Here is a 14814-nt window from a genome sequence, read left to right as displayed (position 1 = left end):
GCGTTAGAGCCGTTAAGCTTAGCACTAGTGTGACCATTGTAAAGCCTACCTGTAGCACCGGCCCCTGCGGTCGCATACGGGTACGCCTCAAAACCGCTGTACTGGCCCGGGTAGGGCGCGGCCGCGGCTGCCGCTACGGCATTCTAAAAAAGGAGAAGAAAACAATGTTAAACCTTATCTATTGTGCATCACCCTTCCCAGCTTGTAGCACCACCTAGCGGTGAGTAGCTGCGATTGAGATGTCACTACTCTGCGCCAGATATCTACACCTACCTGGTACTCATAAAACTGGCTGGTGGCGGCCGCGATCGCCGCGGCATGTGACAGCTGGGTGGCAGGAATTGGCATCAGTCCGGAGGCTGCGGCGGCGGCGGCCCCGCTCTGTCCGGCGGCCGTTCCCAGGTAGGGCGTTCCATAAATGTACGACTGGGGGACTCTGCGGAGGGGAAAAAGAAATAAAAATTGATTAGTTCAGTTTTGACGTGCAATAAACGCAACGCAACGCCGGGCAAACTACACAGTCAAAGAAGAGCACTAAACTCGCACATCCAAAACGGCAAACTTTGGATTATGTTATGGAAAAATCAAATGAAAACAGTAGAAATAAAACGAAGAAAATAACGCCCAAACGCAAAAAAAAGAAATAAAAACAGTAAAGAAAAGAAAACAAATTCTCAGTAAAAAAATATAACAAAGGTGGCTCGCAGCACTCAAAGTTTGTCAAAACTCTCTTCACAATTCTTCCGGTCGGTCAGTCAGAACTTCCGAGTGTGTATGATTGTGTGTGTGTGTAATGTGTAAGTGTTTAACAAAAAAAAAAAAAAAAAAAAAAAGAAAAAAAAGAAAAGAAAACCAATCGAAGACACGCAGCACGCACAGAGCGAAGGCTAACTAGATCTGTTTGCCGGACACTGTCCAAGTGTCAAAAAATAGAAACACCGAAAAAAACGAAATCAATACAAGTCCCGAAAGAAAACAAAACTAAAAACAGTAAGACAACAATAAAGTAAACTATAATTAACAAAACAAACAGCAGCAAACGGCAATAAAACAAAGAAAAGAAACGAAAACAAAAGTAAACAACAGAAGAAAAACTGTGACGTTTTTGTGTTTGTGTGTGGAAAGGTGTCTGTGTGTTGGAAAATAACAAAAAAAGAGATACAAAAACAATGACAAATAAAACGAAAAACGCACGCACGCAATTCCTGCCTGCCTGTTGTGGTTCTGGGACTTGGTTGGTTGATTGTAGGTTGTGGGAAGTGTTTGCACTGAGGGCGCTAATTCAGGGGCATTTTGACTTTTCTTCAGTTTTGTAAACAATGGCTTCGGTGACGTTCCAACTGTCAACCATTGGGACACTTTGCACTGTAAGGGGCGAATCGGAAAGAAACGGAAACGTTGGTAAGATTGTTGATGTTTTGAAGAATGATAATTGTCATTAATTGATTAAAAAAATGCGCTCGATTATTTGACTTTTTTCCCACCTTTTGAAGTCCCTGACAATAGATTCCCACCATTTTCTGGCTTGCAATTATTTTGACTGGATACGAATATTCAAAATTCAAACATAATTTTTGGATCAATTTACACAGAGTTTATATTTCATTGTTTTTTTTAATGTAGTCTAATAAGTGAATTTAAGTTGATGAATTCAATTTACTTTATTTCTATTTTCTTACATTGATTTATTTCAAGCGAAACTTTGTTGAGATGCATCGTGGAGAATTTCCTCTATCCCCTTGAAAAAGTGGACTATTTTCAAGAAAAAAAAATATGAAAATTAAGGGATTTATTTGATTTTTATGAATTTTAAGCTTTAAGGATTTCGTTTTGTATGTATTTTTTGTATTGTTTACCTCCAAGATAATAATTTCCCACATGAGTAACCCCTTAATAGCTCCCAAGTGGGTACACACGACCATCACGTAATCAAAACCAACCGCGATTCGATTTCAATGGTCGATTGGTGGTGTTATTCCCCACATATGCCTCTGTATGGTGGCTTGTACGTGGCAATTGTCACTCACTGCACTTGTCGTGTGTACAGCTTTAGAAAAATAAAGCCACCACAAATACAACCACCACCTCGGGGGAGCGAAACAGTTTGAGGTGTGTAAACAACAATCGTGTCGTGGTGGTGAATAAAGGTGGGAGGGGCAAAATTGTCAGCCACAACACTGACAATAAACAGTCGTCACTCGGTCGGGCGATGGCAGCTCTAGAAAAAATGATCAACCCTTTTGCACCGGGAGGCGACCATTAGGTGACACGTTGGTGACGGATATCCAGATAAAATTTTAAATTGAAAAGAGTCACAAAGAGCCATGCGTCTCCATCACGCCAAAAATATGAACAGTGACTTCAATGACTTTGACCATTTGCGGAGCTATTTCAGGTGCCAGTAAACGAAAAAATGTCAATGCGCACACACAACAACAAAAACATTGTCAATTATTTACGGCGACCAACACACGACGACCATTCGTCACCCAAACCAACGCGCCATTGACAGGCTCGCTTGCCTGCCGATAATTATTGGTTCTGGTCGGGCCGGGCGTACACACGTACCAGTGACAATATTCTCGGTTCGGGAATGACCCTATTCTCGCTTGGGCATTGTGATAAATGCTGTAATCTTTGGGACAGATAAACGTGTACACCATAGAAGCACAAGTTCAAGGTTGGTCGCGATTGGAATTGTTGATAGGTTACGGATTTAATGAAATTGGAATCTGAGGTTATATTCCAACATATTTATGATTTAACCAAATTTGTCCAATAAGTCAATATTTTTGTATTATATTCATATTTTGAGACAGGAATTTGGGACTTAAATAAATGATTCTGATGAATTTTGCAATTTTTTAACATTAGGACGACAACTATAATTTTTTATGCACATTTTCAGAAAATTGCAAAAAAAATGTTAAATTTTTCTTAGAAAAACATCTTTAGAACACTTAAAATTGAGTTTCCCGTATATTCGCAATTTCGCAATTTTCAGTGTAAGAACGGGCCTTGACCGATCTTATGCACTAGGTTCCCGACGAACACGCACTGCCCTTACACCTACATCTCACCCTTGCTCTGAGTCAGTACGAGCAGCACGCTAGAACACGCTTTGAGTGTTCGTGCCAGGCATGCACACCTTCTTTTCCGGTTACGCATTTTAACTCGGCCGGGGGTGGTACATTACGTAGGGTTTGATGTAAGTATAAGCGCCTAACCATTTAAAGTGTGCCTAACAACCTTCATTAAAGCAAAAACTGTTTTATTTTTAGTTTGAATTCAAAAACTTATTGTTATTTACTGTGTATTATTTTCTCCTGAAATCTTCCCTATTGTTGAGTCTGTTAATCTGTTGCTATTTCTTTTGTCGCGGTGTTTTGTTACAATTTTTGGTCCTAAGCATGTTATAAAAGTTTACCAAAAATACAATAGTAATATTTGTGTTAATCCTTTAACCATTCCATAAATTGAGTAAGGGCTCAAACCTCACTTGTTTGAAAAAAGGGTGAAGATTGAAAACAATTGACAGTAAAAGAGAATTTATTTTATAAAAATCAAGTATCAATAGTAAGAGAATGATGAGCGTATTTTGAAGAATTAAAATGAGAAGCTAGATGTATTAGATGTAAAATTAGACAATAGTTAATAGAGATACAAAACAAGCTTAGATTATAGTAATGATAATTTATAGGACAGATAAAGAATTATTCAAATAAATAAATTCGCAATAAAATCAAAAAAGATTAGACGAATGATAAATAGACTTGATATTACTAGTACATTAAGGAAAAGTATATTTTTAAGGAAAAAAAAACAAAACAAAGTTTGTTACTACAGTATTAATTGATAGAAAAGAGTGGAAAAGCTTTGAGAGATAAGAGAATCAAAAGTTATTAAAATTAAAATCAAATGTTGGATATTAAATAGAAGAATCAGTGAAGAATTGAGCATCAGAAGAGCAAAATAAAAATAGGAGATAGGTGGTAGCTGAGAATGAAGAGAAGAGAAACCCCGTTGTGCGATGTTTCAGGTACATCCACAGCAGTTGACTCAACATATTGCGAATCAAAACAATACCGTCTACAATCACAAATTACTTCCCTTTCCCACATTGTCGCGCCCCTTTCTTTTAGCCGTCTCGACTCTGACCCGCGGTGGTCAAAGGTTTACGATCCGTTTCCACAGGCCACCAGCTAGGTCATCATGAAAACCAAGCCAACGTGGAGGTAAGAAAATAGGACACTCATAAGGAACCAGAGCTATACTGTTCTGATCAAGATAATTCGGATGATCTAACAGAACTACGGATGTAGTTAGTTACGCTCCTTCCAGGATGTTCCTTACGTGGACGTCAACCGAAGAGCACGCAACAAGGTCAGTGCCATTGCATGCTCTTAGGTATCAATCCTTGGCCTGCAAAATTGAGTTTCCCGTATATATCATTAAAATAAACAAAAATGTTGGTGATAACAGATGTGTGTACCAAAATTTTTTTGAAAGATTTTTTTTTGCAAAAAGTTCAAATTACTATACAGTAAAAAATCATGATGATATTACATCTGGGAAGGTCAACATCTTTTATGTCAGGAAATGTGTAATTTTACCCACTGGTGGTACCAGAGAGCGGTATGGGGGCGAGGGTCCGTGCCCCCTTCCCCCTTCGACAGAAATTTGTTTTAGATATGTTCGAGGGGTCATTCATAAAAACTCTAATAAAAAAAATCCATGCGTTACCCCCTCCCTCCTGTCAGAGCTTGGTCACGCTACTGAATTTTTACCTCTGTTTAATTTTACCTCTGAAAATGTGTTATTTTATCAATTTACAAAATTTTCTACTGTGTTTTTTTTTCTTCTAAATTTACAGTTTTTTTTTTCATAGAATTATCGAACAAATATTGGAAAGTTGTACACCAAAACATTGAAAATATTTTTTCTTATAAGAATCAGGCATGAGTTTCATAAATATGTTGTTTTTGAAGGTAAAAACACGTTTTTTTCCAAAAAATCATAGATTTACGCTACATGTTCATAGGTGGCGAAATGTGTCTTTTAGGTTTGATGCAAAACTTTTACTTTAAACGTTTTCAAAGGCAAGGCTTGTTAACTATTTTTATTAACATTCCAACGCCCAAGGCTCCAAAAAAGTTGGAACGGTAACTTCAACTGAATAGTTCTCGGGCATAACTCAACCAATCAAGATGATTCTTCTTTCCAGTGATTTGTTAGGATGTCTAGACGATTCTAGAACTTTGCAGAACTTAATTTGATCAAATCTGTAATTTTTGCGATCAAAACCATCGTTCCAACTTTTTTTTCGCGTGTAAAAAACAATTCGCCAAAAATTCCGCGGAGGCAGTCGTTTTAAAAAAGGTGGAACGATGTTTTCGGTCGCAGAAATTACAGATTAGATCAAATTGAGTTCTGCGAAGTTCTAGGATCATCTAGACATCCTAACAAATCACTAGAAACAAGAATCGTCCCGATTGGTTGAATAATGTCCGAGAACCAGCGAGTTGAAGTTACCGTTCCACCTTTTTTGGGAGGCTTGGGCGTCCGTGTAAGTTGAACATGCGTTGGGCGTTCCAATGTTAAAAGAGCAAAAATATGAAAAATATAGTCAAGAAAAAAAAAGTTTTATTTTTAACCTGCAATATCTCGGGAACCACAAATAGTGGATACTTGACAAGACTGAATTGAATGAAAATATTGTCCGTTTCTCTCGAAGGTACACGCCGCGCGGCATTTCAGAATGTGCCGCAGACACTGTTGCCAGCGATTTTGTGCCCTTTTGGTGCAATAAAAAAACATTCCCGGCAACAATGCCATGCAATTCGAAAGAAGAAGATCAACAAAAACAAAACGCACAGTATGGGATTTGACAGCGCGCATTTGCCGAAAGCAGGGGCGTCGTTTCGAGGCTGGTATGCCGCGTATCCTTTTCGGGAATACGCGCAATAAGACGTAGAAACGATCGAAGCAGTTCTTTTTTCTTTTTTTTTTGTTCAGTGTAGGTTGCGCAAATGAAAATTTATTGCTAAATTTTCACATTGAGCGCATATCCTAACAACAATTTTGACCTCACCATCGTGTTTCTGGGAAAATTTTGCATAAATTTACCAATTTTGATCAATGTATTGATTTAAGTTCACAAGATATTGAATTTTAAACTTAAATCCCAATTAAAGGCGACTGCATCAGACTTGGAGTTTTTAATGGAATTTAATTCGTAAAAAGTTTTTTTCAAATGTATTTTTACGATTTGTTTAAAAATAATTGGTGTCAAAAAATGCCCCATTTAAGACATTTTATGTAAAACTAGACAGAGAAATATGTAGCGTATTAGTATGGGAAACCTCAACATACTTGAATATTTGTGAAAAACAAATCGGTCTTAAAAGGGTCTTTTTAATTTAGGCTGACTCATTTACTCAGCATAACCTCAATTTACGAAAATATCATCTTCTGGAATACTAAACTCGTTATTAGTCCCTCACCATCGATCATATCCCTTGCATAAATACAAACCACACCGGCGTGACAAACGTCTAAATCATCAATAAATTTAATTACTTGGCCACGGTCCAAACCTTGCTCCGTCGAGACCGATCGTTCCTGCAAATGAGCGTCCAGCCAAAACTTCAAGCTCGGCCAGCCGTGTTCATCCGTAACCGATCTCGAGGGTGCACTCGTCAATTTGGTCATCGCCACTAAAGATTCTCAGTAGCAGAGCAGTGCTGCCAACTGTTTCGCTGCGCCACATGTCACACAACGGGTTATTAATTGATTTCCGGCCCCGAAGTGGACCAAAAATACCCCCGCGGCAAACCTGGCACGGAGGTGACAGATCTAAGCGATCGTTAAGACTCGAATTGAGACACATTTTTCAACTTTCAAACAGAACGTGGTGTTGTTGTTGTTGAGTTCGCCCACACTGTTTTTCTTCGACGTCAACGAAACTACGAAAACAAACGCTTAAGTCGATCAAGTCGAAGGTCTCAGTCGCCATCGCTGTTTTTCGCGCGATCACCAGAAAGGGGGGGAGACAAAATGGCGGCGCAACAGTACGAAAGGTTTGGTGGTGGTGGTGATAATTGACGACAACAACTGGATTAACTACACCACAAAAGTACAATCGACTACTCAACCACGAATACACACACTCACTCACAAAGCCATTCATTGGACGGCAGTGATTGAGGTTTTCTTCTCGGTTCTTCCCTCTGCTCGAGAGTGAGACTTAAAAGACAGTCTGTTCGAGTCACCGACGTGGGACCGTGGGTGGGAGAAAAAAACGGTCGCAATCTGTGTGATCTCTGTCGCTCTCCCTCTTTCTTTCGTTCTGTGTCGCCGCCATTGCACTGACTTGTGTGCTCCAAAAGTCAAAGTGAAAGAAGAAATGTGGTGGAATGGGGCTGAGTCTTGCCCACAGGGAGGGTTTTGTGCTGGGAGATGTCTCCCTCTTCCCTTGCGGGGTCGAGGCAATGGACACGTGTAAAAGGTTGAGTGGGAATTGGAGATGAAGCTCTGAATGAGGGCATTTTATTCGATTGAATGATCAGAAAAAGTCACGTGTTGGAGAATTCCCATTTATCAATTGCTGTACAAATCCAAATAATTTATTCTTAACACAAAAGAATCATTTCTTTCGTAAACTGTTTTGAATTTGTAATGTTCTAGGATAATATCAATGAAACAACGCCAAAAAATATTATTTTAATCAAGTTTTTTTTGTTTTTTTTTTTTTTTGTATTTGACTATATTATCCGGGGGGACTACTCTATAACCAATAGAGGTGGGCAAAACCGCTCTTTTTAGGAGCCGCTCATTTCCGCTCGCTCATTAAAATGGGCGGCTCTTTTGATCTTTTTCAAAATTTTGATAAAAAGGTTAATTCCAAGTGTTTTACCATGCATTTTACATTAGTTCAGTTGTTTTGCAATCATTAGTTTTAAACAAATGTAAGATTCGATGAAAACTAAAATTTTAGCGAAAAAAAAACTTTTTGCGATACAAAACATAGAAAATTTTCAAAAATTGAAAGGATTTTTATATCAACCTAAAATGCTTAAAAAAATTCTAAACGCAGGGGAATGCATCTTAAATTGATTTCAGTAGAGGTGGACAAAATCGCTCTTTTTTAGGAGCCGCTCATTTTCCGTTCGCTCATTAAAAAGAGCTGCTCTTTGGAACGGCTCTTTCGCTCTTTTTCAAAATTTCGATAAAAAAGCTATTTCCAAGAATAATGTGTTTTTTTTCAAGTTTTTTTTTGGCTTTGGAACCTATAAGTCTTGGTAGTCTCCATATCAATAATTGTACTCAAACCTAAACGTTCGAATAATTAAATTGCACCCAAACCTACATCTAGGATTTTGAAAAAAAATGCTCTTAATTTTACGAAATTGCGTTTATTTCGATAAATGCTAAAGTTTAATCGGGCAAGAGGATTTGATTTTGTTCCAAAATCTTGTAGGCTATTTATTATATTAAGGTAAAATTGTCCAAGTAAAGCAAATTTGTATTCGGGTAATTTGAAATGCTCAAATTTATATTTGGGTAAAACTTTAATTTTCAATCAGTTTTTTGAGGGGAGGGTGTTCATTTTTGGTAAAATTTTCCAAGTTAAGCAATTTGTAGTAGCCTTATAGGCCGAAATCAATTTGGCTTTGACTATTGTATTATTATTTCGCATCTGGTTTGTATTTGAAATTCAAGAATGATCCTTCTTTTGTGGTGTCCCAATGTCTTCTCAATAAGTCCAAACATACTTGTATAAAGATTTGTTTAATTTTGTTATTTTTAATATTTTCCATTTAAAACAAAGTTTATTAAACATTCTTTTCAAACTAACATATCGGTCGCGTTTAAAAGTGGGCCTCGTGACGAGTCCCCACTGCAAAACGTGGCGCAGATCTTCTCGCGTAGACGACAGTTCTAAAAATATGATCTTCACCCAAAATAACGAGCAAGAAGAAGGCAAAGCCGATCGTCGTCACTTCATTCCCCTTGGTTCGAGACACTCAACTCTGCAGTCCAACTTTTTTTTTTCGAGTAAGCTAATGAAGAAGAAGAAGTTTTGGCTTAGTCGGTGGGGCATATTTTTAGAAAGTTTCGTTGGGTGTGACGAGCAGTTGGGACGGGACTTTGCTGACTTTGAGCGACTTTAAGTTGGCTAAGAATCTTGAAGAATTGCAGCCACGTGGGATCGACAACGACTTTTGACATTTCTACACCCAAACGATAAATATATCTCAAAATCTGCAACAGTGAATTTGCTGCAGAAAATGTTATATTTTATTACATTTTTTGCAGCAAGCCCATAGATCATTTTTGCCCGCGTGTAAACACGTCAGCGATCTGCAGTTCTCACCAACACATAGAATGCTAGCGCGTCCCCGAGCAACAATCTAGAGAGAACATTATGTTCGCGCTCTGTCCCTTACCATTCATCAAGCGTCCATGGCGCGGTGGTAGCGTGTCGGATCAGCAACCTAGAAGTTGATGGTTTAATCTTCGTTCTGTTAAGGTTTTTTTTTCTGCAATACAATCAATCTGCCGTCGGTAATGTCGATAATTGTCGGTAACGGGCAAAAATGTCACACCCCTATATCGCAAAAAATGCATGAGGACAGTTTTCATGCAGATTCTGATATACTTTCATGCTGCCATGCATCCGCCGGTTGGGTGTAATGGTGGGATTTCACAACACCAAAAAAAAAAGAAGGGGACCCTCATTACCTGGGAGCTCCCGAGTCGGACGTCATTACCGAAAAATTGTCAACCATTAGCACTAATTGAGGAAGGTGCTGGAACTGGGAGTTTGGGGACTTCCCAGCCAAGGTGGTGGTGAGAAATTGTCATATTTTCCTTCCACCCACCAACGCAATGTTGTGTTATCATTCTTTCGAGAAATGTTCGCCAAGCTGTGTTGGGTGGTGCCCCCACGTGTCCAAGCTTGGTTTGTGGTGGATTCACCTCCGGGGGGTACTCCGGCGAGGGGACACATATAAATAATGTTATAAATTATGGACAACTCCGGGCGACCCCGGGTCGCCCATCAACCAAAGTCGACGTTGGGAAGGCACACATGTAATTACTTCAATTTGATATAAATCGTGCGATATGCACATCACATGACACCAGAAGCACCAGAATTCCCCTAATGGAAGTGTTTTGTGTGTCCTCGAATTGCCGGACTTTGTTGCGGGGGCAGAAAATGAAATAAAAAAATAAAGTTATTTGAAAGCTTTGACCATCATCAAAAAAGCATTGACAAATCCTCGATGGCAACACAACAGCAATTTCCTCGGAAGTGATGAAAAGACCTGTGCTCTGTACTCTCGCTGATTGGAAATAGAGAGTGCTTTCCAGTTGCGACGATGGCGATGGCCTACAATATTCAGGCGGCGAAATCATCATTGAATAAATTATGGCCCCCACCGTAAGGCCAGGGAACTCGCCGCAGGCAAGGTGAAGCAATTAGAGGTGGCAGCACTGGAGCTCGAGGGAATTTTGCTCCACTTGTAGAGCTTTTCGAGGAATGTGCAACAAAATGTCAATTTCATGACAAATTTTATAAATATGAGGCAAAGCAACTGAAACTTGAGAAGCTGTTTGAAAATACGTTGCAAAATTATAAATTTATTACAGTTTTAGTCGTGATTGCTGTTTTTTTTACAAATTACTAACAAATTCAAAAATAAAGATTTTGTTAAAAAAATATTGACAAATTGTAAACTATAAAAAAAACATTTCATGATCAAAAGTTGAAATACCTATTCTGCCCATGTTCGCATAAATGTCCCATATGCAAAAATAGCAAGCTGAGAAAAACGCTAAACAAGTTTGTCCCACACATAAGGCTACGTGTTAAGTTTTCACGAAAAAACTGGAATTCCTCCTGATTTCTAGAACAAAGTACTGGATGTTATAGGCTCTTTTGAAAGAGCACACCACGGTGCTCAAAATACCGTTATTATGAAAAAAAATATGCACTCCGAGATTTTGGGGTCTATCGATTCCTTACACCATAGCGCATCTCTGTTCAAAAAATAAAAACATTCGCTGATGTAGTTTTCGGGATACAGCCCTTTTAAGATGTTACATCCGATTTTTAAAAAGAAAACCAAAACAATCAATACAATTTCAGCACTTTAAAGATTATGCATTTCGAGATAAAGATGTTTTTTGCTTCATATGACTGTCAAGTATCTCTGGGCCAAGTTTCAGAAGGTTTGCTGATGTAGTTCTCGAGATACAGCCATTTTAAAATGTTATTTCCGATTTTTTCAAAGAAAATCCATAAAATCAATACAATTTCAGCACTTTAAAGATTATGCATTTCGAGATAAAGATGTTTTTTGCTTCATATGACTGTCAAGTATCTCTGGGCCAAGTTTCAGAAGGTTTGCTGATGTAGTTCTCGAGATACAGCCATTTTAAAATGTTATTTCCGATTTTTTCAAAGAAAACCCATGAAATCAATACAATTTCAGCACTTTAAAGAATATGCATTTCGAGATAAAGGTGTTTTTTGCTTCATATGACTGTCCAGTATCTCTGGGCCAAGTTTCAGAAGGTTTGCTGATGTATTATCTCGAAATGCATATTCGTTAATGTGCTGAAATTATATTGGTTTTATGGATTTTCTTTGAAAAAATCGGAAATAACATTTTAAAATGGCTGTATCTCGAGAACTACATCAGCAAACCTTCTGAAACTTGGCCCAGAAATACTTGACAGTCATATGAAGCATAAAACACCTTTATCTCGAAATGCATATTCTTTAAAGTGCTGAAATTATATTGATTGTTTTGGTTTTCTTATTTAAAATCGGATGTAACATTTTAAAAGGGCTGTATCTCGAAAACAACATCAGCGAATGTTTTTATTTTTTTCACAGAGAAGCGCTATGGTGTAAGGAATCGATAGACCCCAAAATCTAGGAGTGCATATTTTTTTCATAATAACGGTATTTTGAGCACCGTGCACACGATTTTGAACCAAACTGCATCAATAACTCAAAAGTGACGAAAATGCATATGGGACATTTATGCGATCATGGGCAGTATTGCTTGTTAAAAAGGATAAAACCTTATCTACATTCAAACTTACGAAAACAATCATCAAGTTGATCCAGATGTCAGTCGAGTATTCGACCATCGGTTGCTGCGATCCCTGTCTGACATCGAAGTAAACAGTAGAGAACCTAGAGCTTATTAGGGAGCGGACAACTCAAATAAAATGTACCAATCGAAGCACGAGAACTGTCAAACGGAGGTACCAATCGAGCAAAATACAATAGATTTTGCTTGATTGGTACCTTCGTTTGACAGTTCTCGTGCTTCGTTTCAGGGCTGAGCTGTAGGTTAGTCGAGGTTAGTCGTCGACTAACAAGTTCTTTACAAAAAAGGTCGCCCTCCTTAAACAATTTGGCGCCCTCAGCAGGGCCCAAGAGAAACTTTGCATTTTGCAAATTTGCCAAGTTACCGATTTGTGCTGCGCCTTCATGAAAAAGATATAGCGCCCCCTCAGGAGGCCCCAGGGCGCCCAAAATGCCATTTTTTGCAAATTTCAAAAAAATGCCTAAAGGTCGTTTAGTACATTCTATTTGAGTTGTTCGTTCTCTAATAAGCTCTAGGTTCTCTAGTAAACAGGGGCAAAAGTGACAGCCATTCTGCAATTTGCCATTGTACTAGGGCTTGACAAATCATTAACCTTTTATAACGTAGGACTACGTTGATATACAATAAAATTTATTGCGTTTGAGTTGAATAAACTTCTAGCAAAAATGTGGTTTATGATAAAATTAAGTAAAAAATAATAAATTATGACGTAGAACTTTGTTGACAAAATAGCGCTGAAAAAGGTAACGCAGCAGTCTTCCTCCTCGCAAGCAATCGGAAGCAATTTAACAAATTACCTGCCACCTTCCGTCTTACGCTCCAATGTCGAACCCAGAACTGCATCGAGTGTACAATGTCAACCCGATAAGACCTTGCCGCGCGCGCAACTCCACAATCGGCTCCATGGGAACCATTACGGGGCGAAGCTCGTTTGACCCTTAACGTCAGTAATGGCGGCCATTGTTTACATTTTCCTTTTGTCAGCAGCAGTCTCGCGTCACAAACAACAATCAACCTCCAGCTCATGTGTCGTTGGTGGTGCGCTACGCGCACGCTGATTAGCATTGCAAAAAGTTTAAATTAAATATTCGACCACTAACTGTACCAGGTTGAATTTGAGCTGGAGGAATCGAGCCGGAACGGTGGAACCGTTGGTCGGACTAACCGACTGACAACTTTGATAAACCAGTTGGAAGTTTATGATGTACATTTAACAGAGAAAAAGAAAAAAAAAAGTGAAACTTGACAACTTTTCACAAGAGGGGACCGCGCTATTCACCGCCGAGTGGCGCCACTCATCGAGGGACTCCAGTTACACAAAAGGGCGTCCACGTCAGCCGCTTTCAGCGGATGTTTCAAACCGGAAACAGCAGTTGCTCCACCCTTCCCAGAATAGCTCGTGTTTGACGTTCAAGGGAGAGAGGTGTAAAGAAGCTATCAAGTGGTTCGCGATATCTTTTGAAAGAAGTAGGCGGTGTGGGGTGGCCCTCTAGTGGCCACTAGCGAAGCGCACCACTTTTTTGATTGGCGCAGCGCATTTCAAGTGGGCGCCGCCACTCGATGAGGGATCGATGAGAAGTCACGTTCTAGTGGGTTTGGGAAAAAGTGATGAGCTGACGAAAGGTTTTGAGATTTATATGCTCTCACCTCGTTTGGGAGGGATGTTGTAATAAGTACAATTAAGATTGTTTGGAGTGCAGAGCTAATTTGTTCGGATATCAGTTTTCGATGAAACTAAAAGCATTCTGACAGTTGGAACGTCGTGCCACGTGGTTGGTTAATGGACATCAATAAATTGTTAAAACATCGAAAGAAAAACGTAACATAAAATACAACAACAGAAAAAAGACAAACCCGATTAATCGCGTTTTAGTGTGTGATATATATTCAAAACAAAGTCACAACCAAAATCCAAAATTTTAACCGTTTTGCCGGCAAACTTACACTCCAAACTCACACACACGAAATAGACACGCATACTTTAAAAAACGAGAAAACGCAACTCTCTCTCTTTCTGAGTGTAAAGTTCTGGAAACGCTAAAGCAGTTATACACTTCAGTACTCTTAGATTCTTAGTATAGTGTTGCGTTGTATCTTTCTTTCTCTCTTTATAAGTCGCTATATTTAGGGAAAAGTAACACAGTACACCTCTAGGCACGCTAGGTTTAAAGTTAGTCGATCGATTATGTTTCAAGAAAAAAAAAAAACAAAACAAAAAAGAAAAAAACTCTGACAACGAAAGGCGCAAACGAAATCTTTATCCACACACACACACGCACACTCTTTCTCTCACATTGTTTCATCTCGAATTTCGAAGGAACGATTTTTTCCTAAATCACAGCTGAGGGGAGTGGATCTGTCATCGGTCCACCACGTGGACGGCACACGACACGTGCGCCGTTTAGGTGATGGGTCTTTTTTCGTTATTTTTTTTATGTGGTTCAGAAAGGAGAAAAATAAGAGAAACAAACACAACTAATTAGGCTCGCTAAAAATAGTGGCAAAATGCTAAAGGTTTTTCTTGTCGTTACAGATGGCTAAAATGACTCTCAACTGCTTGCTCGCGGGATGTTTACTATGTATGAAGAGAAACAACTATAAATCACACTACCAACTAGATTTGTCTGCTGTGAGAGATGGAACGCTGTCTAAATGGCTAAAATTTGAATGAAAACGAAAAGAA

The 14814-nt window shown here is 38.9% G+C and overlaps 1 protein-coding gene across 3 annotated transcripts in view; it reads right to left on the bottom strand.

Moving 5' to 3' along the window:
- The window catches only part of LOC6040173 (RNA-binding protein 24), a 119524-nt gene that overhangs the window by 3036 nt on the left and 101674 nt on the right, over positions 1–14814 (bottom strand). For all 3 annotated transcript variants that reach the window (XM_038252422.1, XM_038252421.1, XM_038252423.1), the window contains 2 exons: positions 274–436; positions 50–143 (listed from right to left, as the gene is read on the bottom strand). In XM_038252422.1, coding sequence (XP_038108350.1) covers positions 50–143; positions 274–436 — 257 coding nt within the window. The remainder of the gene's footprint in view (positions 1–49; positions 144–273; positions 437–14814) is intronic.

Source organism: Culex quinquefasciatus, chromosome 2, assembly GCF_015732765.1.
Source record: "Culex quinquefasciatus strain JHB chromosome 2, VPISU_Cqui_1.0_pri_paternal, whole genome shotgun sequence".
Lineage (NCBI taxonomy): Eukaryota > Metazoa > Arthropoda > Insecta > Diptera > Culicidae > Culex > Culex quinquefasciatus.
Note: the sequence above shows the minus strand (reverse complement) of the source record. Positions and strands in the feature narration are given on the sequence as shown.